Source organism: Jaculus jaculus, chromosome 10 (assembly GCF_020740685.1).
Source record: "Jaculus jaculus isolate mJacJac1 chromosome 10, mJacJac1.mat.Y.cur, whole genome shotgun sequence".
In the NCBI taxonomy this organism is placed as follows: domain Eukaryota; kingdom Metazoa; phylum Chordata; class Mammalia; order Rodentia; family Dipodidae; genus Jaculus; species Jaculus jaculus.
In genome coordinates, this window is record NC_059111.1 from 18,107,141 (window position 1) to 18,130,081 (window position 22,941).

At 41.3% G+C, this 22,941-nt stretch overlaps 1 protein-coding gene across 8 annotated transcripts in view; it reads left to right on the forward strand.

The window, feature by feature from the left end:
- Lrrc49 (leucine rich repeat containing 49) overlaps positions 1 to 22,941 on the forward strand; it is a 130,182-nt gene that overhangs the window by 72,823 nt on the left and 34,418 nt on the right. For all 8 annotated transcript variants that reach the window (XM_045160937.1, XM_004666722.2, XM_045160938.1 and 5 more), the window contains 3 exons: positions 339 to 486; positions 8,202 to 8,285; positions 12,806 to 12,969. In XM_045160937.1, the coding sequence (XP_045016872.1) occupies positions 339 to 486; positions 8,202 to 8,285; positions 12,806 to 12,969 (396 nt within the window). The remainder of the gene's footprint in view (positions 1 to 338; positions 487 to 8,201; positions 8,286 to 12,805; positions 12,970 to 22,941) is intronic.

Sequence of the window (22,941 nt, forward strand, 5' to 3'; positions counted from 1 at the left end):
AAACTGGGAAGAGTGGAATATTTGGAAACTGTGTACCATCTAAATTTTTCTATAAGGCTAAAATTATTACTTTAAAAAGTCTATTAAAAGGGTTGTACATCATGGAATGTGCTTGTAATTCTAGCACTTAGAAATCAGAAGCAGGAGAATTGTTGCAAGCTTGAGGTCAGCCTGGTGTACATAATGAATTCCAGTTCAACCAGGACTACTATCAAGATTCTGTGTAAAACAAACCAACTAACAATAAATTTTTTTTAAAAAAAACAAGTCTATTAAAAAGTAGAAAGTTTTATTTGAAAGGCCTCAGAGTAACACAGTGGTTTCTGTCTCTCCTGCAGTTTTGACAGTGTTTCCTGCCTTGCTGACTCCACTTCCCTCTCAGACATCACTTTTGATGGCAATCCACTAGCTCAAGAGTCATGGTACAAACACACGGTCCTGCAGAATATGACGCAGCTGCGCCAGCTCGATATGAAGAGAGTCACGGTGAGTCTCCTGCCGTGCACTGCGCTCCCTGCTGTGGGGAGTCAGCGCACCTGGGCCTCACTCAGAATGCATCTTATGTTTAATTACAAAACTACGGGGCTGGGGAGATTGCTCAGTGGTTAAAGGCACTTGCTTGCAAAGTCTGCTGACCCAGGTTCGGTTCTCCAGTACCCACGTAAAACCAGATGCACAAAGTGGCAATTGCTTCTGGAGTTCATTTGACAGGGGCAAGAAGCCCTGATGTGCCCGTACTGACTCACTCATACCTCTCTTTCACAAATAAGTAAAAATATATGGGTTATTGTAACCATATACGTGGTAATTATAATTACAAAGATTTTACCATCTACCCTATTTTTAATTTCATTGAATAGGCTAATATTTCCAGCTAATATTGTAATATCCAGCTAATACTTTACTTTGGAGTGCAGAGTCAGAACTTCCTTGAGTGACAGACATCATATAACTGTGAGAGTCTGGATGCCAGTGCCGGACTACAGTCAGAATCCTGGTGTGACCACCTTTTAATCATGCCACCTTTAGCACTTGACTCAGTTTATGTGTGTGTGTTCATGCATGTGCACGTGTGAATGTACAGTACATGTGTGTGCATGTGCAGGTCAGAGGACAAACTCAAGTGTCATTCTTCAGGAACATTGTCCACCTTTTCAGAAATTGACCAAGAGCTCTCCAGTTAGTTGAGACCAATGGGCAAACCTCGGAGGTCGGCCTGTCCCCTCCTGCCCAGCTCTGGGATTACCAGGGGCGCCACCGCATGTGAGTTCTGGAGGTCAAAGTGAAGTCCTCCTGCTTGCTCAGTAAGTGCTTCACTGACTGAGCCATGCCCCCAGCCCTGTGCTCAGTCTGTCTTCATCTCATCTTCCTTCAAGTAAAATAGAAATCTTAATCCTACTCTGTTGAATAATTCGTAACAGAATAAAACTGTAGATGAGTGTGAGGCTCCTCAGCAGCTGTGATGGTAGTAATGGATATAGTTGTTGGTGACAAAGGTATTGTACCTCCCATAGCAGCTATCTCTTGTTCATTCTATCTCTATTGTATGTACCCTAGATGGAGACATTTTGATAGGGCAGTTGATTTAAGGGCAATACGACATATAACACCCTCCTTTTAGGTAGGCAACCAATATTAGCATATCATTGGCTCAAAGAAGTTCTGTAATGAATAGACTTGCCTGACTTTGGTTCATTACATCCCACTCTTATTTTAATTGTTTGTTTGTTTAAATGAATAGAAAATAAATATACCAAACTGCCACTTCCTTTTTTCTCTCCTAGACTGTGCTAATTTTGATGTGCATACTGCAGCTAGGTTGATTCAGACTTGCTATGCCAGCTTCCCAGTGCATGCAGTTTTTATTTATGCTCAGTGATCTCATGGGCATGTAGGATGGCTGGCAAATAGTTCAACATGCCAGTGAATTCATGGTGCTGCCTGTGGTCACCCTCAGCTCCCACCTTGTTTTCAGATCCAATCAAGGAACAATGGGCTTGAGTCTGAGAATAGGATAGACATTAACAAAAACTAGTGGTGAAAGTCAAGCCTCCTACAGGCTTGAGTCCAGGCCCATCTAGAACAGAAATTGACAGACTTTTAAAAGGACCTGGAAGTAAATCATTCAACCTCTGCTCTGCAACAACAGATGTGGACAATACATAAATAAATAGATGTGGCTTTGTTCAGGTAAAAGTGTACTTACAAAGTAAGGGGCAAGGTGGCCTTGGCCTATGGGCTGGAGCATCTCAGCCCTTGACCTGGAGCTCTGCGTCCAGCTGCTGCGCTTAGCTGTTGTCCCCGAACGTGGTGTGGAAGAGCAGAATAGCAGAAAGGCAAGACGAGTGAGCCGGCCTTCTTATGACAGAAGGAAAGCAGACAAATCCCCAGCAGGAAATCCAGCCTGGCTCACTGAAAGACTCTTTGTGACCGCTTCCGGAAGGCTGCGTCACTGACCGCCGGTCCGCGCGTACTTCAGGAAGGCATCACTAGGAGGCAGCATGAGCTCACTAACAGTAATTCCTGCCAAACACAGTGAAGTTCCTATTTCAAACATTGTCTTAGCTTTGTAAAAATTAGAATATATTAGTAATAACAGATTTGTTTGTGATATTTTTCTACCATGTACAGAGTGCACTTTGATCATACTCACCCCAATACTGCCCACTTGCACTCATCCTTTTCTTCCCAGTGAGTCCCCTTCTTAGTTCAGATGTTCTGTGGTGCACGTGTGTGCTTTTGGGCATGCGTGTGGAGGTGAGAGCCAACTCCCTCGTATTGTGGTCGTGCAGACACCTTGTTTGAGGAAGGGTCTCATATCCTCTGCTGCACTTGCCAAGCTAGGCAGCTGACCGGCTCCCAAGGTGCTGTAGGTCCACTGGGATCACAGACATGTGTCCCACGCAGCATTAGTCCTCACGTGGCTTATCCGCTGAGCCGTCTTCCCCACCCCATCTGAGACTTTTTAACTGACATATCTGTGGGATATAGCTACAAGGCTTGCATATAACATGTGGTAATTAAATCAAGCTAATTACTAATAGAGCCTCTTAAAGCAGGAAATAAGTGTTTTGGTACTTAAAATGTTTGGCGAAGTTTGTGTGTGCACATGTGTATGCACGCATGTGCAGGTCAGAGAACAACCTCAAGCGTCATGTCTCAGACACTCTCCGCTGTTTTTAAAACAAGGTCTCTCACCATCCTCAAACATGCCAACTAGGTTAGACTGGCTGGCCAGCGGGCTCCAGGGACGCAGCTGTCTTGCTTCCCCAGTGCCAGGATCACAAGCACGCACGCTTTGCCTACCTCTAGCAGGTAGGTCACCACTTGGAGTGAAGTTAACAGCATGGTAAAGCAGGCTGTTGATTTGCATTCATCTACAGAACGCAAAGGAATTGTTAGAAACTCACTGAGAGGCCATGAGGGCTTTTCCTCAGGCTCATTCTGTCCAACATGTAGGTTAAAGTCTAAATAAGAAGCATTGCTGCTATTCTGGTAAAGTGTTAGAATGACGGAAACTAGAGAAGTTACAGATGTATTAGCTGATTGAATGAGAACCCAAAAGTAGCTCCACAGTCTAGGGCAGGGCTTGGCAAATGACAGCTTCAGGCCAAATCTGCCCTAGTCTGTCTTTGGCTGACAAGTGAAGAATTGTCTTTAATAGTTTTAAAATGTTGTAAAATTGAAGGGGAAGGAAAGCAAAGAAAAATATGAGGTAGAGATCATATATAATCCACAAAGCCTTTTGTATTTGGTATCTGTCCTTTTACAGAGAAGGTTTGGTGAGTTCTTTTCCAGCAGAGTAAGAAGAATTTAGCAAGATAAAAAAAAAAATGGATAAATTGAAATTGTTGGATTTTACCCATAGCAGTAAGTAGACCAGATTCCTTAATATAAGCATAGAGTTACAGGAGATGAGAGAGCAGCATATGGGAAGTGGAAAGTTCAAATCAAGATGACTGTGAATCTGGCTGTTATGTTACTGTGGCTTTCAATGATACTCACTTATAAAAACAAGTAAATCAGGAAACAGAGACAATCCTCCATTTGTTTTCTTTCATGGTCAGATTACACCTAGACTGTAATATAAGTTTTAGACAGTGGCAATAGTCTGTAGCATTTGCTGGACACTTAGTTTGGTCAGTGAATGAAGAAGGGGGAAAGAAGATGTTGTAGTGGTCTTCATCAGTGTTTCACAACCGATCAGAAAAGAGAAAGATGAAGCTTGAGGAGGTAGAGCAAAGACCATCCTTCAGAAAATGCTGGAAGCCAAAGCTTTCTCCTTTTCTGTCTAAGGTAGCATTTGGGAAGGCAAGCAATTACAAGTCTCACAATTTTTAAATTTTTTTTTTAGGTAGAGTCTTGCTCTAGCCCAGGCTAACCTGGAATTCACTCTGTAGTCTCAGGGTGGCTTATAACTCACAGCAATTCTCCTACCTCTGCCTTCTTAGTGTTGCAATTAAAGGCATGTGCCACACTCAGCAAGTCTCACAATTTTTAAAGAGAAATAGTATCAAAGTTTTTACCTCAATTGCACATTTAGTTTGCTTAATGTGAACTTGCTTACAATTGACACTCCCCCAAAGTTTTATTTCATGTCAGATAAAAGTTACTTCCTGTTGTGACAGACTTTTCTAATGCTGGTTGTAGATGCATTTCTTCTCTCTTTGACATGTGGAAGATGGTATTTCTATTTCCCTCTGAAGTTTCATGTGGTCATGTAACTTGCTTTGGCTAATGAAATGTGAGCAGCAGTAATGTATATCATTTCCAGGCAGGAGCATTTAAAGCCAGTGCTTTTATGATTCTTTATGCTTTTACACATGTGATGGTCACTGTGGAAACTCGGGTCTAGCTGAAGATGCCTCACTGTAGCACCCAGGAGTGCTCAGCCTGTGCTGCACGCAGAGGCAATGCTGTTTGCATAATGAAGAAATAAACTGTTTTCTTGAACTCAGACTGTGGTGCCAGTGTTGAAATTGGTACCATCAACATAACCACCATGTTCTAGCTTCCTACCTCCTAGTTCTTGACAGCTAATATGATAGGGCCCATAGAGGTCAGGTAATGCAGCTTCTAAGTTTAATACCCTGGAAAACATCCTTTTTCAGTGTTTAAAGAGATTGAGTTTAAAATATTGGTGATCTTTTCTAGACTAAGAACAAAAACTTGTGAGTTTTTGTCTTGTATTAAGCTTTCATATATGCACACAGTGTACCCTGGTAATAATGCCCTCCCACCACCCTCTTGTGTTCCCCCTTCCTCAACTCCCTCCACTGAACACCCGTCTTCTGCCCAACTAGTCCCTTGTCTGTTTTGCTATAATTGTTTTTCTCTCCTCTATCATTCATGAAAACATGTGGATGAAGCCAGTATTATGCAAAGCCCTGTGATTTTAGTCTGTTTCAGTATTTTGTATGAATGGAAACAGTGATTGTTTATAACTATCTATTCTAAAGTATATTATTAAAGGTGTCAGCATTTTACCTTCTTCAACATTAGAACTTTATTTTTTTCTGAATTTAGTTATCTAGAATTATCTGGGCTAAAATATAGCCATCAAATGTAAAAATTCCTTAAAAACACCAAGAATTTAACTGGATTTGGTACAAATCCAGTTTTCCAAGGTTTAGATTCCCTTTTAAAGCCCTACTGCCTTTAATAGAAGCTCAAATTCTTTCTGAAAATCTGATGAGATCATCCCTGAAGCATGTGTCGTGCGTGATCCGTACAGTTTCCAGTACTGTGCAAAACCAGCTCTGGAATAACTAGTCTGTTTCTAGTTCACATCTCACAGATGCATCAACACTCAGAGCATCGGTGTCTTTTTTCCTTTCTCAAAAAAAAAAAAAAAATGTTTACTAAAGTATTTTAGACACTGAAGTACCAAGCAGTACAGACTAAATAAATGCATTAGTGTAATTCTCAAGCCAGTTATTTTTTGGAGGTAAAAAACAAAGTGCTGATTATTTTTCATAGCTAATTCTTCCCATATCTATTTAGTTTTTAAAATTAAGAATCCTCATATTATAACAGACACTTTAAGTTTATTTTAAAAATCACCTTAGATTTTCATTCCCTTTATAAATAATTAAGTCATGTGGGGTATTGCTACTGAATTCTAACCTGTCATTTTCCATCTCTCTAAACATAGAGAAATAAACATGGTATCTCCATTTAAAAAATTACTGCAGTTTCCATGTCTCGCCATGGTTTCCATCCTGTTCTTCATCACTGGTCATGTTACTCTATACGTGCCAGTGACCTTTCAGGGTAGCCTCAGTTCCTCATGATATAGAATCCTGCTTTGCAGCCCAGGCTGGCCTCAAACCTGCAACTTGCCTCAGTTTCCAAAGCTCTGGGATTACAGGCACGCCATGCTGCCATGCCAGCCTGACTTCCTCATGTCAGAAAGTAAATCTTCAAGGGGTGTGTTGCCAGTTTTCTTGTTGTTTTACATGGTGATGGTTTGCATTTGACTATTTTTCATGTAGTTCTTTGCTTGTAGGCTACGTATTCATGCCCTTTCCACCTCCCTTCGTTCTAATACAACAGGTATTGGTGAGAACAGTAGATTGTGCTATGGTATAAGTTATGCGGAGCCAGGTGTGGTGGCGCACGCCTTTAATTCCAGTACTCAGGGGCAGGAGTAGGAGGATGGCTGTGAGTTCGAGGCCACCCTGAGACTACATAGTGAATTCCAGGTCAGCCTGGGCTAGAGTGAGACCCTACCTTGAAAATCAAAAATGAAAAAAGCTTTGTGGATGATGAAACCACATAGTTTACTTTAGGCTGATATTAACCTACGTGGCTTTGGCATGTGAGCTGGCACCCTTGTTCTGTGTTGTCTTCATGCCAAGTCTCCTGCCTTCTATATGCCCATCATCTAGAACTCTGCACGTGCACAGTGAGGGCAGAGGGAGGACGGCTCTGTCATGTGTTGTCTTGGAAAGTCTCCACTCAGAAGTAAATCCGCATCACTTTTGTGTATTTGATGTTGGCCAAAGCAAGTCGCATGGCTGCCCATACCTAACTTCAAGGACTTCCAGGAGGAGAGCAAATGGGCAGCATGCAAATAGACCAGAAGCTCCAGACATGACTACCATTTCATTCAGCTCTGAGTTTGATGAAATTGTTGAACATGGACATATGTTCATGACTTCAGTCCACAAGTATGCGTTTATTGAGTATTTCCTGCATTCTAGGATCCATACATCCATCGAACTTACTCTGTGGGGTAGAAGGTGGGTAGAACAATGCCAGAGATAATTAATGTCTCACAGGCTAAGTGCTATGGTGGAGAGGTGTAGGATATATGAAAATATACAGAAAATTTCCCCCTGATCTTTTTTTAGTTAAGTGATACTCTCTTTCAGCGTGTATAATCTGCTATTGAATATCCCCACGGTTGAATTAAGTTTTACTTCTTGTAATCTTTCATTTATAAGAGTTCTGCTAAGTTACCTTTTGGTCTTTTTTTGTTATTATTGATCTCCGAAGACATTGCCAGCCAAATATTTTAGAAAGAAATTGTTTTTTTCCAATTGTGACATCATTTTCAGTCTGCAAACTTTTTGGTAATGAAAAATTTAAGATTAATTGGTTCAGACTGTGTATACAGATTGCAACTTCCACCTTTAATCCCAGCACTTGGGAGGCAGAGGTAGGAGGGTTGTCATGAGCTCGAGGCCACCCTGAGATTGCAGAGTGAATTCCAGGTCAGCCTGGGCTAGAGTGAGACCCTAACTTGAAAAACCAAAAAACAAACCAAAAAAAAACTTAAAACACTGCACAGAAATTGTAATGTTTAAATTCGCATGCTGAGATCAGGATTATCATTTTAAAAGTTCTGTGAACATAAAAGAGTTTTCATGATTCCTGCTTTATTGAAGTATGGAGAAAAACTTCAAGGGAAACTTGTGTAAGGAAAAGTAAGATAATCTGGTTGCCCCTTTCTCTTCCTTCCTTCTTGTTTGTATTAATGAGCTAGATTTAACTCAACTCCAGAGTTAGTGGACTTAAGAACTCACAATTATTTTGGAATTTGTGGATAAAAAGAATGTGTAAAGAAATGTAACGTTTTCTTCAAGGGCATTTTTTTTTTTTTTTTTGCTAGAATACTCTTTCTAGAACCAAAAATGTTAGATTAAAAAATATTTAAGTACCTCATAATACTTTCTTTTATAAAATTTGTTTCCTAGGAAGAAGAAAGGCGTGTGGCATCTGTTGTAGCCAAAAAAGAAGAGGAGAAGAAAAGGGAAAGTCAAAAACAGTCTTTGCTGAAGGTACTTTCCCCGACCTGCATGCATATTAGTGCCCACATGCATCTGCCCTGCAGGTGACAGCCACCTGCACATTGCTCTCTAACCTGCCATGTTTTCATTCCTATCACCAGTGTGCTCTTTTGTAAGCAAGAATTCCTCAAGATTTTTGACAAATTACTATCTATAAGTTAGCGCATTCTTAGAAAATACAATGTGACCTATCTTCTGAATGACATACAAAAGGTAGAAATTATTAAAGAGAGGAAATTCAGTAGGATGGAAGGCTCCATCTTCTCCATGCCAGCAAATCATGCTGCGTATTTCTTGGCGTTACTATGACGCTCTGGGCAGCATTGTAGTGGACTGTTGTCTTTGCTGACGTGTGTGAGTGAGCTTTGGTATGCCCTAAGACACACTTTGAAGTTTTAAAAATTTCTGCATTAGCTCCCTTGCTATAAAAATGGTAAAGATTTGGGGCTGGAGAGATAGGTGGCTTAGCAGTTAAGGCATTTTCCTATGAAGCCGAAGGACCCATGTGAGCCAGATGCACAGTGGCCTATGCGTCTAGCATTCATTTGTAGCGGCTGGAGGCACTAGCATGCCCGTTCTCTCTCTGCCTCTTTCTCTGTCTCAAATAAATTTTTACAAAAGAGAAATGGTAAAGGTTTTGAGGAATTTAGCAATGAAAATTTGTTTTATACTGGCTATAAGTGATTGAGCACACCACATATGACCTTCCCTGAATAAAGTAGTATCGTTTAAAGTATTTTGTATTATCATCACAAAAATTGTACCAAGTAACCTGAGAAAACAAGAAGTGATGGGCATGCTCTAGCTTGATAGGGGTTAGGGGTTGAACATGTGCCTCTGTCAAAACTTTCAGTGGTACACTTAAAATTTGTGTGTTCTATCCAATAAAAATGATTCCTAAATTCACAACAAAAGAACCAACCAAACACAGTTTCCAAGGCATCTTATATCAGGACTGTAACTTTAAAAGTAAACTGGAGCTAACTTACTGAACACGACTGTTTCCTCACCTGTTACATCACTGCCCTCCCTAGTCCTCCCCAGCTTTCCTTATCCCACATCCTACGAATTAGCTGTGCCCACGCCCTCTTCTGATGCGTCTTTCTCCTTACTGGTTCAGTCAACAGGATTACAGACTCTCCTATATTGGAATATGCCTACCAGTTGGTCAAAAATACCTTGATTTATAGGCAATCTAGCCATAGGCAGTATGCTTTAAAGTAGATAGAAGTAACATTGATGGGAAATGCTCTGGACAAAACTTGCAAAGGGTTCACGTGGAATTCCTCACCATGAGATTGCTACTGCTCAGCGCGTAAGAGAACAAGTGCAGGAATGAATGAGGAAGGAGACATACGTGCGTTCGTCAAGTAAAGTTCTCAGACCTAGGGCTCCAGTGTGCCAGTGTGAGCAGAGCCGGAAATGTGCCCACACCGTGCCTGACTTCACGGTTGAACCACTGCTTGTGTTCCCAGTGCAGCTGCTGCTTAACATCAGCATTTGGGGAAACACGCCATTTGATTTTCAGTAAACAGTTGGAAGAGTATTAGGGAAGTTTGCACAAGGATTTTAAGCAATAGCTAATGCTTCTTTGAAGTCATGGGGCTGAAGTGCACTTTTTATTTTTAATGAAGGAGATGCATTTGGAATCAGCAGACCCAGCCTGCAGCCCTCGCTGAGAGCTGGGGTCGGGGCTCAGCAGAGGCCCAGCATTTCTGGGGGGCTGCTTCCATGCAGCTCCGCATGCTGACCGGCCATGGAGTGAACAGCACGGCTTGTACAGAGGGAGGGAGCATGCCTGCTCTTTCTGTTCTACACCTCTGACCTCGGAAATGGAGGACGGTGGCAGTGTGGTATATGCTGGTGTGATCTTTCCTGGAGAATGAAGAGTGGACTCAAATATCAGAAGCTGAAATTTAACATCTTCTAAAATATTTGCCACTCTAACCCTCACTTGGCAGTTTATAGCTATCTGAGCAATTGCAAACATAGATATCTGTCCAGTCCTTCCATGGTCTCCAATAAACTTTTCCTTGGGTATTCTTCTGCCTTGTAGAGACTGGCATAATCTAGCCTTTCTTTTGCTTTAAATTTGATTTGATTTATTTGTGTGTAGGGTGTATGGGTATGCCAAGATCTCATACCACTACAAACAAACACCAAATGCTTGTCCCACTCTTTGCATCTGGCTGGACATGGGTACTGGCGCATCGAGATGGCAGGTTTTACGGGCAAGTACCTTTAACTGCTGAACCGTCTCCCAGCTCACAATCTAGCCTTTTCTTGGCTTCTCATTTTCTCACATCATAGATGTCTAGAGCCCTCTGTGGCCCCCACCTGTCCTCTGGATACACTCCTGTCTTAAAGTATGCCTTTCCTTTTCTTGGCCCCATCAAAATTACCTATTCTGTTAGTCATCCTAATGTCGAACCAAGCTTAATAAGCAAGTAAAAGAAGCTTAACTTTGGCATGCGTATAAGAAAGCGTTTGCATGTTCAGAGACCATCATGTTACAAAGTTCTAACACATCCAATGGCATAAAGGTACTTTTATTCCCATTTTTTCTAAGCAGTGTTTTATCTATCTCATTAAAAATTTTTTTTCCCTGCAATACCTGCTAACTAGAAATCCAAATATGTGACCTTGATGCTGAGTGAAAAATAGCAGTATTGTTTAGATTAAGAGTTGTGTTGGCACTGTCATTGGTAAATAACTAAAATAGAATTCCTTAAGGTAAAATATCCTTTGATAAAGATAAGAAACTGATATTTAACAGTAGAAGGGAAGAGTCCTACTTGCACTGGTTAGAAGAAACTTGAATAAATTCTCAGAATGTCTCAGAAGTGCACATGTATCAGCATAATCCACTTAAATATGCAAGGCATTTGGAATAACAAACAGTATAACAGAGAATCCCATCCCCAAACACTTAGATCCAGAGAAATCAAAGTTAGAGTTCCTATCCCATGCCACCCACACTTCTAAAGCTTAGACAAGCAAATGTAGGCAAAAAGACACATCTAGAAACAATTGTTCTACATGCACATAGGCACTAAGGCGATGCGGAGATCTTTCTGAAGCCCTTCACTGGCTCCGGAGCAGACGGTGAAGAGGGCAGTGTTACCTTCAGCTGCTTTTTCATGAAAGAGGACAAGAAAGGGTCCGTTTTCAGCATTCTGCTCTACTGGACATGTCATCTTAAAATGTTAGCTTTTGTTTGTTTGTTTGATTTTGAGGTAAGGCCTCACTGTAGCCGAGGCTGACCTGGAATTCACTATGTAGTCTCAGGGTGGCCTCAAACTCAAGGTGCTCCACCTACCTCTGCCTCCCAAGTGCTGGGATTAAAGGCGTGCACCACCACACCCAGCTCAAAATGTTAACTTTTGATAATGAAAGACTTCACCAGAATAGGAAATCCTTATCACAGTCAATATAAACTAAATACAGATGGTGTGGAAACATTCCATATAGCATAGCTTCCTTCAGGGGCCCAGCCTTGCTGTTCTCAGCAGGGTTCCTGTGAGCTGTACAGCCCCAAGTCGGTGGTTCTCCAAGTGCAACTCAGGAAGGAGCAGTGTTGTCAGGTCCTGAGCTTGTTACACAGCAGGTTCATGAGCTCCATCTAAACGCAGTCTTTTACTAAGCCACCCAGGTTAATCGAGGCACTCCCAACTGGAGAACCAGTACTTCAAGGCGCTCGTTGCATATGGTTTCTTTTCTGTTCTTCTAAAATGATACTAGAGATCTAGAAGAATTTTAAGCTACTACAATTTAGTGGCCTAGGTTATAATTTTTTTGTAATTTAATTTATTTATGAGAGAGAGATTGAGAGAGAGAGAAAGAGGCAGATAAACAGTGAGAGAATGGGCACCGCCAAGGCCTCCAGCCACTGTAGACAAACTCCAGACACATGTGTCGCCCTGTGCATCTGGCTTATGTGGGTACTGGGGAATCAAATGTGGGTCATTAGACTTCACTGGCAAGCACCTTAACTGCTAAGCCATTTCTCCAGCCCCTAAATTATAATTTTTTAATCTGAAGATATTACAGGTTATGCTCTCAAACCTGGAACACTGATCAACTTCTGCCCTTCTCCCCCCACCCAATTATTCTGCCATATTCATCATTATTATTGGGTAGAAAATTAAAATCATATTAATTTTACTTGTTCTGTTTAAAGACAAAAGCATACAATTTTTTTCCAAATTAAAGTTTTAGACAGTAAATTTTCACTGTCCAGTGGGTCATACATTTTTATTTAAACAAAACTTAAGTTCTTAAAAGTCATTATTTTTAATCTTTCATTTTTCCTCTTAGGAATGTAGACTATTACTAAGATATTTGAGCATGTGGGATACATGTCAGCCTCTGGGACTTCATTTTAGCATGTGTATTGGATTGTAGGTAATGGTCTTGGTAAAAGCACTGGAAGGAGGTACATAGAGCCTGCTCCTCAGAGCCTCACTCCACAGCTTCCCATTATGTAATTGTTACAATTAACTTCTTCCTAGGAGAAGAAGAGATTAACAATTAACAATGTAGCTCGAAACTGGGACCTGCAGCAACGAGTGTCCAATAATGCCATCAATGCAGATAGAAAAGATTGTGCTTCTCCTCCTCGGGACTCCTGTCAGCTCGACGGAAGCACCACCTCTTCACTGCCAGCAGAAACAGGGTATGTACACAAACACTCTCTCCAACAGCTTCCAAGTACTGCCTTCGGAATGGATATGGAACCAGATAATTCTCTTCAAAGAGTAGCTTTTTAAAACAAAATAAATATTTTGCCAGGCGTGGTGGTGCACGCCTTTAATACCAGCACTCAGGAGGCAGAGCTAGGAGGATCACCGTGATTTCGAGGCCACCCTGAGACTCCATAGTGAATTCCAGGTCTGGGTTAGAGTGAGACCCTACCTCAAAACACCCAAAAAAATAAGAATATTTTATTTATTTATTAGGGAGAGAGAGAGAGAAGGGGTTCAGAGAGAGAGAAAGAGAGACAGAGACAGAGAATGGGGACACTAGGGCTTCTTGCCATTGCAAATGAACTCCAGACACATGTGCCACCTTATGCAGCAGCTGGCTTACGTGGGTACTGGGAAGGTGAACCTGTGTCCTTAGGCTCCACAGGCAAGTACCTTAACCGCTAAGCCATCTCTCCAGCCCCAAGAGTAGTTGTCTTAAATTAGCTTACTAAAAGTGGAAGTTAATAAGCAAATAAGAAGTTTAGAAGGAGCACTGGGGAGACGGCTCCACCATTAAAAGTGCTTGCTCCTCAAACCTACCAACCTGAGTTCAGATACCCAGCACCCATGCAAAGGTGGGTGCCAAGTGGCACACACATCTGCAATTGCAGTGCACCTACAGCAGTGGAGATGAGAGCCAGGAGGATCCTGAAGCTGGCAGGCCACAGTGAGAGACCTTGTCTCACAGCCAAGGTTGAAAGGAGAGGACCACCACCTCAAGGCTGTGTCTCAGTTTCAAACGTGCCCATGAACACACACACGATTTCTAAAAGTTAAAAAAGAAAAATTGGAACTATAAGCTTAACTAAAAATAAAAAACCCTCAAAGGGGAAAGTGTTTGGGGGGGGGGAGGGAATTACCATGGGATATTTTTTTACAATCATGGAAAATGTTAATAAAAATAAAAAATTTAAAAAAACCCTTCAGTTGTAATATTTTGTAGGGAAAAGCCTAGATGACTCCTGGGGCTGGGGAAATGGCTTGGTGAAGAACACTTACGCACAAGGATAAGGACCTGAGTTCAATTCCTGGTACCCACATAAAAAGTCACGTGTGGGGCTGGAGAGAGGGCTTAGCAGTTAAAATACTTGCCTGAAAAGCCTAAGGACCCAGGTTCAATTCCTCAATACCCAGGTAACCAGATACACAAGGTGGCACATGTCTATGGAGTCCATTTGCAATGGCTGGAGGCCCTGGTGTACCCATTCTCTCTTATCTGCTTTTTTCTCTTAATCTCAAAATAATAAGTAAATATGAATAAATAAATAGAATAAAAGAACTCACATACTGGTGGACATAGCACCCAGCTTTTAAAAAAAAATGCCACATGACACCACATGCCTCTAACCCCAGTGCTGAGGGGAGTGGAGACAGGATAAACACTGGGCCTCGCTGGTCAGCCAGACTGATTAGAAACAGTAGCCCCAGCCTTAGTGATGAGAGATTCTGTCTCAAGAAATTAAAACAAAAGAGAACTGGAGGACACCTGACATTTACCTCTGGTCTCTGCATGTGTGCACACTTGCATACACACATATGCACACACACACTAAGTCTACAACCTGGGGAGATAGCTCAGCTGGTAAGAGTGCTTGCCATGTAAACATGAGAGTCTGAGAAGACCTGAGTTCAATCCCCATTACTCAATGTCAAAAGCTAGGCAAGGCCACACGTTTGGAACCCCAGTCCTTTGGGGGACTGAGGTAGGAGAATCACTGGAGCTTGCTAGTCAGCCAGTCTGACTGAAAGCAGCAACCCAGGGGTTAGTGGGAGAATCCCTCTCAAGGGACTAGCACAGGCGAGAACACCTGACATTCTCCTCTGGCTTCCATGCCATGCACAGAGGGCGAGCATACCGTACACACACAGGCTTGCACTGTACATACACGCCCCACACCACAGATACATGCCAAAAGGAAGTCTAGATGACTTAATGCAACCCCTGCGGCCCTCTGCCCGCCGCTCCCATCCCACACACCACCAGTACCTTCTTTGGCCGCAGCCACACAGGCCTTCTCGTCCTCCTACCTGAGAACACTCCCTGCGGGACAGCTTCTACTGCCCCGATTCCCTGCCTGTCCCTAGCCCTGCCCTAGCCAACTCAAACTCACTGGCGGTCTCGAGTAGGGCTTTATGCCCTTTCCAGAGCCTTCTTAACGTCAGAGGCTACGTAAGCTACCCTTTTAGCTCTCAGCACCCTGCACTCCCCATTTCACTGTAACGTTAGTTAATAACCGTTTGTAACTGGTTGCTTTTTTTATGTCTGTCTTGCCATTTGAGCTTCATGAATACAGGAGTCTTAATTTTTCTTGCTGTTGGGTCCCCAGCAACCAGCACAAAACCTTGTTCCTTAACTAGTACTTATAAGCAGTGTAGTGCACAATCTGAGTAATTGGCTGCAGTTGTGTTTTATAGGCTCTGTCTACTTCAATGGCTCACAATGTCTTCTGTAGTATCATAGAAAGAGGCATTCTGACTCCAGTCTAGGTCCCAAGTACTTTCCTTTCCAAGAAAGCATATGGGAGCCAAGGAAATGAAGGGGATTTATAGAAAACAAAAACATAATTTAAAAATAAAACACAGGGTCTAGGAAAATGGCTCAGCCACACAAACTCAAAGACCTCAGTTTGGATCCCCAGAACCCAGTAAAAATCCAGGTTTGGTGGCATGTGCCTATAACCCTACCATTGGGAAGGCAGAGACAGAGGGTCCATGGGACTTGCTGGCTAGTCTAGACAAATCAGTGAGCCTTGAGTTCAATAAGAAACCCTGTCTCAGAAAAAACTGAAGGTGGCAGAGCACCCAATGTTGGCCTTTGGCTACCACATACATGCACACACACACATGCATTTACACAGTTAAGTGAACTCACACATACAAACATCCATACATATATACATGTACTACACACATGCAAAAAAAAAAAAAAAAAAGCCAAGGGCTGGAGAGATGGCTTAGCAGTTAAGCACTTGCCTGTGAAGCCAAAATACCTTGGTTCAAGGCTTGATTCCCCAGGACCCACGTTATCCAGATGCACAAAGGGGCGCACGCGTCTGTAGTTTGTTTGCAGTGACTGGAGGCCCTGGCGCGCCCATTCTCTCTCTCTCTCTCTCTCTCTCTCTCTCTCTGCCTTTCTCTCTCTGTCTGTCACTCTCAAATAAATAAAAATAAACAAAAAAAATTTAAGTCACTATTAAAAAAAAGCCAAACCAACCTAAATATCTAAACTAGGCTACATTTGTGTTTTAACTTGAAGTACATTTATTTTATTACCTTTGCCAAATGTTGAAACATTTCAAACTATAACAGCTTTTAGCTCACGTTTTTAACTAGAATTCTTTAAGCCTTTCATATGCGAAGAATGTGCTGGAAATAGTTTAGCAGTATTAGAATAATGTTTTAGAAATTTTCTGGAATTAAGAGTCTGACATATATTAGAAAAACTTTTAAATTTTTACTTGCAGGAATTACTTATATCAATCAATATATTTCCTTCAGCTTACTTGGAAATCCATAGGTAAAATATTTCAATTTTCTAAACTGAATAAATCAGGCAACAAGAATAGAAATTCTAATTAAATGATGATTTATGGTACTAATATGCCATTCTAATATTGCTGTAGGGTTATATTTAATATTACTTAAATATAAAAATATAGTCTTGCTGGGTTAGAACTGTAATACTTTCTTATAATGTTAAAAGTTTATAGCATTGAGCTTTTTTAGATTCATAAAAATAATGCATACAAGTAATGTTTCTGATTTTTCTGTTTTAAATTTTTTCCCCTGTCTTCCTTAGGATTTTTTTTAAGTTAAAGATGAGTATATGAAGTGAGAAATGTGGCTAATGAGCTGGTGTAGTGGGAATTTATGGACAGAGTAAGGTTTTGAAGTTACAGATTTTGGAAGGACATGTCTAAATTCTTATTTTACTTCACCTCCCCATGATTCAGGTGACATTCTTCAGTGTTAAGAGCCTCTTTTTATTCTTTTTTAACTTTTTTGATACCACATTCACTTGATTTTCTTCTTATCTGTGTAGCTACTCTCTTTTTCTTAAGAATATTTACTGACTCCTTTTTCTATCAAATCTCTAAGTACATATGAAGCTGTTTTTCAAATTTCTGAGATCTAAATGTAGAAGCTGGATGTGGTGGTACATACCTATAATGTCAGCATTCAGGATGGTGAGGCATCAGGATTGTGGATTCAGGGCTAGTCTGAGATGCATAGCTACTTGTCTGGAAGGAAGGAAGGGAGGACGAGAGGGAGAAGGAAGTGAGTGTAGAATCTACATTTTACTTGTAAGATGTCTTGCTGTACTAGAGGAAGATCCAGCTCCCCTCGCTTCATCCCACACGATCTATCTACAGTTCTCTGACTGGTAACTTCCGAAGTGAGTAAGTAAATCTCACCTTGAATCCTGTCTATTGTCACCACACTCCAGTCTGCTCATGTAAATGAATCTCTTCCTCTCACGTCCCCCCCCCCCCGCACCCCCCCCCCCCCCGCCTTGCACACTGCCACACCTACCAGCTTTTCTTCTTTAACTTCTGTCCACCTTGCATCTTTGACCTAGTGGTTGAACAAGTGTGCAGGTAAATTTCCATATATCTGTACATTTTGTACATTTTCCAGGTTTCTTCTGTTACTGATTCCACTGAGGTCAGAGAAGATATTTTGTATGAGTTTAATCTTTTCAAATTTATTTTTTGTTGGATATATGGTCTATCCTGGAGCACGTTCCGGGTGCTGAAAAGAAAGTGAGCTCTGCCGTTGTTGGGCTGAGTGTCCCAGGCACGTGTGCCGTGTGGTTTTCGTCAAGGTCTCTGTTGACTTGCAGGTCTTCCCTCTCAGTGCCTGTACCCCATTGAGAGCAGGGCAGTGATGTCTCCAGTTATGACTGTAGAACTATTTCTCCTTTCAGTTCTGTCTGGTCTTGCTTCATATTTTGGGAGTTAGGTACATCTATGTTTATAACTAGCATAACTTCTTTATGGGTTGACCTTTTTCAATATAAAATCCCCTACTGCCTTTCTTGGAACAAGTTTTGACAGGAAGTCTGTTTTTTGTGATGTTAATATCCACCATACCTATCCTGGTTGCAGTTTGCATGAAACATATTTCTGTCATTTCATCTTTTAACTTATCTATGTCTTTTAATCTTATAAACAATATATACTTGAATCTTTAAAAAAAAATTCTGCTAATCTCTGCCTTTTAAGTGAAGAGTTTGATCTGTGATCATTCTGACAACGAGGCACATACTATCAGGTCTTGATAACGAAGGGTTAATTTCTGCCGTTTTGCTATTTGTTTTGTCTATTTGAGATTTTATCATTTTTCTTCAATTCCTCTATCTTTTTTCTTTTATACTTTATTTAAGTGTGCTTTCATGCTCTTTTTACTACCTATATTTTAGTTATATCTTGTTACTCTGGAGATTCTAGTTAACATTTCAGTTTATAACCAACTAGTTTAAATTATTCCTAATTTAGTAGCAGTAATATAGAAGTACTTTGCTTCTTTGCAGCTCTTCCCTATTATGTTTTATTGTCACAATTATATATTTACACATCATGTTTAACCATTAACAGAGATATGTAGTTCTCTTAGGCATTTGTCTTTTAAGTTGCATGGGCAAAAAGAAGAAATATCAACCCAAAGTGCAATAATAAGGCCTTTCATGTATACCTAGTTTATCTTTTTCATGTTTACATATTTTACTTTCTTTAAAAACAATTCCTGTATGGCTTCAAGTTACTAACTAGGGTCTTTGAATGTAAGCCTAAATAATTCCTTTAACATTTATTGTTTAACTTTTTTATTTATTGTTTATTTTCAAATTTGCAAGAGGAGAGAGGGAACGAGCACCCAGGGCCTCTTGCTACTGCGAATCAACTCCAGATGCACACACCACTTTGTGTATCTGGCTTACGTGGGTACTAAGGAATCAAACCTGGCTTTGTAAGCAAGTGCCTTTAACCACAGAGCCATCTCTCCAGCTCCTCTTTTAACATTTCTGCTAAGGAAGAACTACTACAGCTTTTTTATTGGTTTTTTTTTTTTTTGAGAGTGAAAGAAATAGAGAGAATGGGCACCACAGGGCCGCCAGCCACTGCAAATGAACTCCAGATGTGTGCGCCCCCTTGTGCAACTGGTTAACATGGATCCTGGGGAACCAAGCCTCAAACTGGGGTCCTTAGGCTTCACAGGCAAGCGCTTAACCACTAAGCTATCTCTCCAGCCCCTACTACAGTTTTAATCTATCAGAAAATGTCTTTTAAAAATTTTTTTTGTTCATTTTTTATTTATTTATTTGAGAGCGACAGACATAGAGAGAAAGACAGATGGGGGGAGAGAGAGAGAATGGGCGCGCCAGGGCTTCCAGCCACTGCAAATGAACTCCAGACGCGTGCGCCCCCTTGTGCATGTGGGTAACGTGGGACCTGGGGAACCGAGCCTCGAACCGGAGTCCTTAGGCTTCACAGGCAAGCGCTTAACTGCAAAGACATCTCTCCAGCCCAGAAAATGTCTTTTTAATTCCTCCCTTATTTTCATTGTTCATTTTGCCACATAAAGAACTCTGTGCTAACAAGTTTTTTATCTGCTTTGGTTTGGTTTATTTCAAGTACATCATCCCACTGCTTTCTGACCCTCATCGTTTCTAGTGGGAAATTCCTTGTACATGATGAGTCATGTTTCTCACTGATTTCAAGATTCACTCATTATCTTTGTCTTTCAGCAGTGTGATTCTAATGTGCTTCTGTGTGTGGATCTCATGTTTATCCTGGCTGGACTTCACTGGGCTTCTTAGCTGTGCTGCCTTGTGTCTTACACTCTATGTGGGAAGTTTCTGACCACTGTTTCTTCACACGTTCCTTCTTCCGTTTTCTCTGGAACTTCATTATGTTTGCGTTGGTGTGCTCCATGGTGACCCTCAAGTATGTTGTTAGGTTCTGTTCATCCTCATCATCCTCCCCGCCCCCCCCCCGCCCCCGCCTTGTGTACAGTCCCCAGAGTCACACTCCCTGCTCAGTCAGATCTGCTTCTGGATGTTCATCCGCTAGAGAACTTCCTAGTTCTACTGGTGCCCTTTTCCAGAATTTGGTTCCTTTTTAATTTCTATCTCTATATTGATAGTGTTTGGTGAGACATTGTTCTTCTAGTTTCCTTCAGTGCCGAGCACATTTAAAACAGATGATTTAAAGTCATCATATACTGACATTAATGCCTGTGCTTCTTTAAGCATAGCTTCTTTTTACTTTCTTTTCCTTTTGTTTTTATATGTGTATGAATGTGTGTGTAGACCATGCTTTCTTATTTATTTTCATGCCTCATGCTTTAAAAAAATTTTTTAGCCTCATGCTCTTTTGTTAAAACTGAACATTCACCATATTGTATATGAACCCTAGAAATCATTGGATCCTCCTCCTCAGGGGTTGTCTCCTCCTCAGAAATTGTCTCCTTCTCAGGGTCTGTCTCCTCCTCAGGGGTTGACTCCTCCTCAGGGTCTGTCTCCTCCTCAGAGATTGTCTCCTCCTCAGGGGTTGTCTCCTCCTTAGAGATTGTCTCCTCCTCAGGGTCTGTGTTGTCTTCAGAGGTTCTCCTCCTTAGGGTCTATCTGCTTCTCAAGGATTATATCCTCCTCAGGTCTATCGTTACTATTTCTGTTACTGTCTTTGTTTAATCACTTCTTTGGACAACTTTATAAAGGACATTTTCTTATTTATGTACAGCCACTAAATCCTCTGTTCCATTAGCTTAGTGGTTAGTTAGTAATTTCACAGGTAAAAAGGAAAATCAAAGTCCTATTTGTCTTCAGAGAGAGGGTCTGTGTCTTTCAGTGTCTGCTCAGGTGGGTTACAAGTCTACACGTACTGCTGTGTGGAGCCTAAAACTCAGCCAGAGCCAATTGGTCAGGTTTTTTCTCAGTAGTGCATCTGGCCCTAGTCATGCATGAAGTCTGGATACATGAGAGCTTCTGAAATTCTTCAGCCTTCCAGGCACCTACTTCCCCAGCTGGTTCCTCAGTCTCTCTGGTCAGTCTTTGCCTTCTGCAGCTCATCCCATGTGGTGGCAGCTAAAGCCTTTTTATCTTTATATGCCTCTATAGTTGCTAGCAACTAGGGAGGCTGAGTCAAGAGGATCACAAGTTCAGGATGAATCTGGGCTGCAGAGTGATTTCAAGATTAGCCTGAGAAATTTAATTAGACTGTCTCAAAATTTAGAAAAATGAAAATAAGTAAAAAGAGGGCTGAGGGATGTGGTTCAGTAGAACACTTATCTAGTATGCACAAGGCCCTGAGTTCAATCCTCAGTACTACAAAAAAGAAAGAAAGAAAGAAAGAGAGAGAGAGAGAGGAAGGAAGGAAGGAAGGAAGGAAGGAAGGAAGGAAGGAAGGAAGGAAGGAAGGAAGGAAGGAAGGAAGGAAGGAAGGAAAAGGAGAGAAAAGAATAAAACACTGTTGTCAAATGCTGCCCAAAAGCTACCTCAGCCCCACGGAAGCTCCCAGGCAAGTGAGACAAGGACAAAGCTTTTGGGGAGCCACCAAGGAGCTTTGACACTGTGGTCTAGATTACATCCTCCATTGCCAGCAGCTTGCCCCACGAGTGCAGGCTGTCATCTTCAAGGCCACCACCAAGACCCCCAAGCCAGGGATGGAGCATGGTCGCATAGTGAGTGAAAACCAGAGCTGCCTTATTGAAATTCACCTGGGTGGTTGGCTTGGTTTTGCTTTTCTGTACATTAAGTATTGCTGTAATTTTTAGATTCCAGAATTCAGTAAACATTGATTTGGTTTTTGTTAGAATATTTGTTGCTGTTGGTCAGGTGGGAGGGTGGTGATTGGGGCTTGGCATTTTCTACTGTATAGGATTCCAGTTTTCTCTAGTCTGTGGTATATACTTTTTATTTCAAGATTAATAACATTGACACATGTACTAAAGCCATAAATCTTATCATTTGATAACATTGAAAACTTAAAACTGTTTAACAGTGTTTAAGTTTTCATGCTTTGTGTATGTTTTTACTTCAGAGTTAAGCTGAATACGATGCTATAATCTAAAACTTTTCTGTTTCCCAAGTACTCAGAGAATAGTCTCAGCATCACATACAATGGTCTTCTTGTCACCCTTCTCAAGCTGGCAGGTCCCTTGCCACATTCTAGTCTGTTTCATGTTTAAACCATTCCTTTTGTACATCAATTGTTTTTGCCTGGAATTTCACATTGCACTCTTTTACCTGTTTTGTACTCCCTTTTTTTAACTTCTTTTTTGTGTCTTGAATAAAAGTTCCTATATCCCTGACCCTCAGATTTTGGCCCTGTTCTTTTTTCTAATTCTCTGCTTTCTCCCCAAAGCAAATGTGTGCATGCCAATGACTTCAAACACCACTGATATGTGGAGGATACCCAAATGTATACCTTACCCCTTAGATTATGTTTAAGAAAGAGAAAACAACTGTCTTTTCTACACTGAATTTCTAAAACTATTCTGTTTTTGCCTTCATAAAATTTCAATGTTGGCCTTTCCCAGTTTTTATTATAGCTCACATTGATTTTTATGTTTGGGATTAAGATCTGAGTGTTTTTCCTTTCATGGGAATAACCTCTCACCCTTGTACTATGTATTGAGGATTCTCCCCCTTCCCACTGGTTTGTAGTAGAATCTGTATTGCTTGGCATTAGGAGAAGTCAGTGGGAGTTTCCTGTTTTGTTTTTTACTTGCTCTTGTCCAGTGCTGGGAATGGAACCTCGGACCTCACCCTGCTAGGTAAGAGCTCTACCATTGAGCCACATGCCCAGCTCTAGTCCTTGAGGGCTTCATTTGCTGCCCTGTGTCCAGGCTTGCTTCTCCCTCAGAGCTCTCTCCAGCAGTTTAGCTGCTGTCTGGGTTCCTGT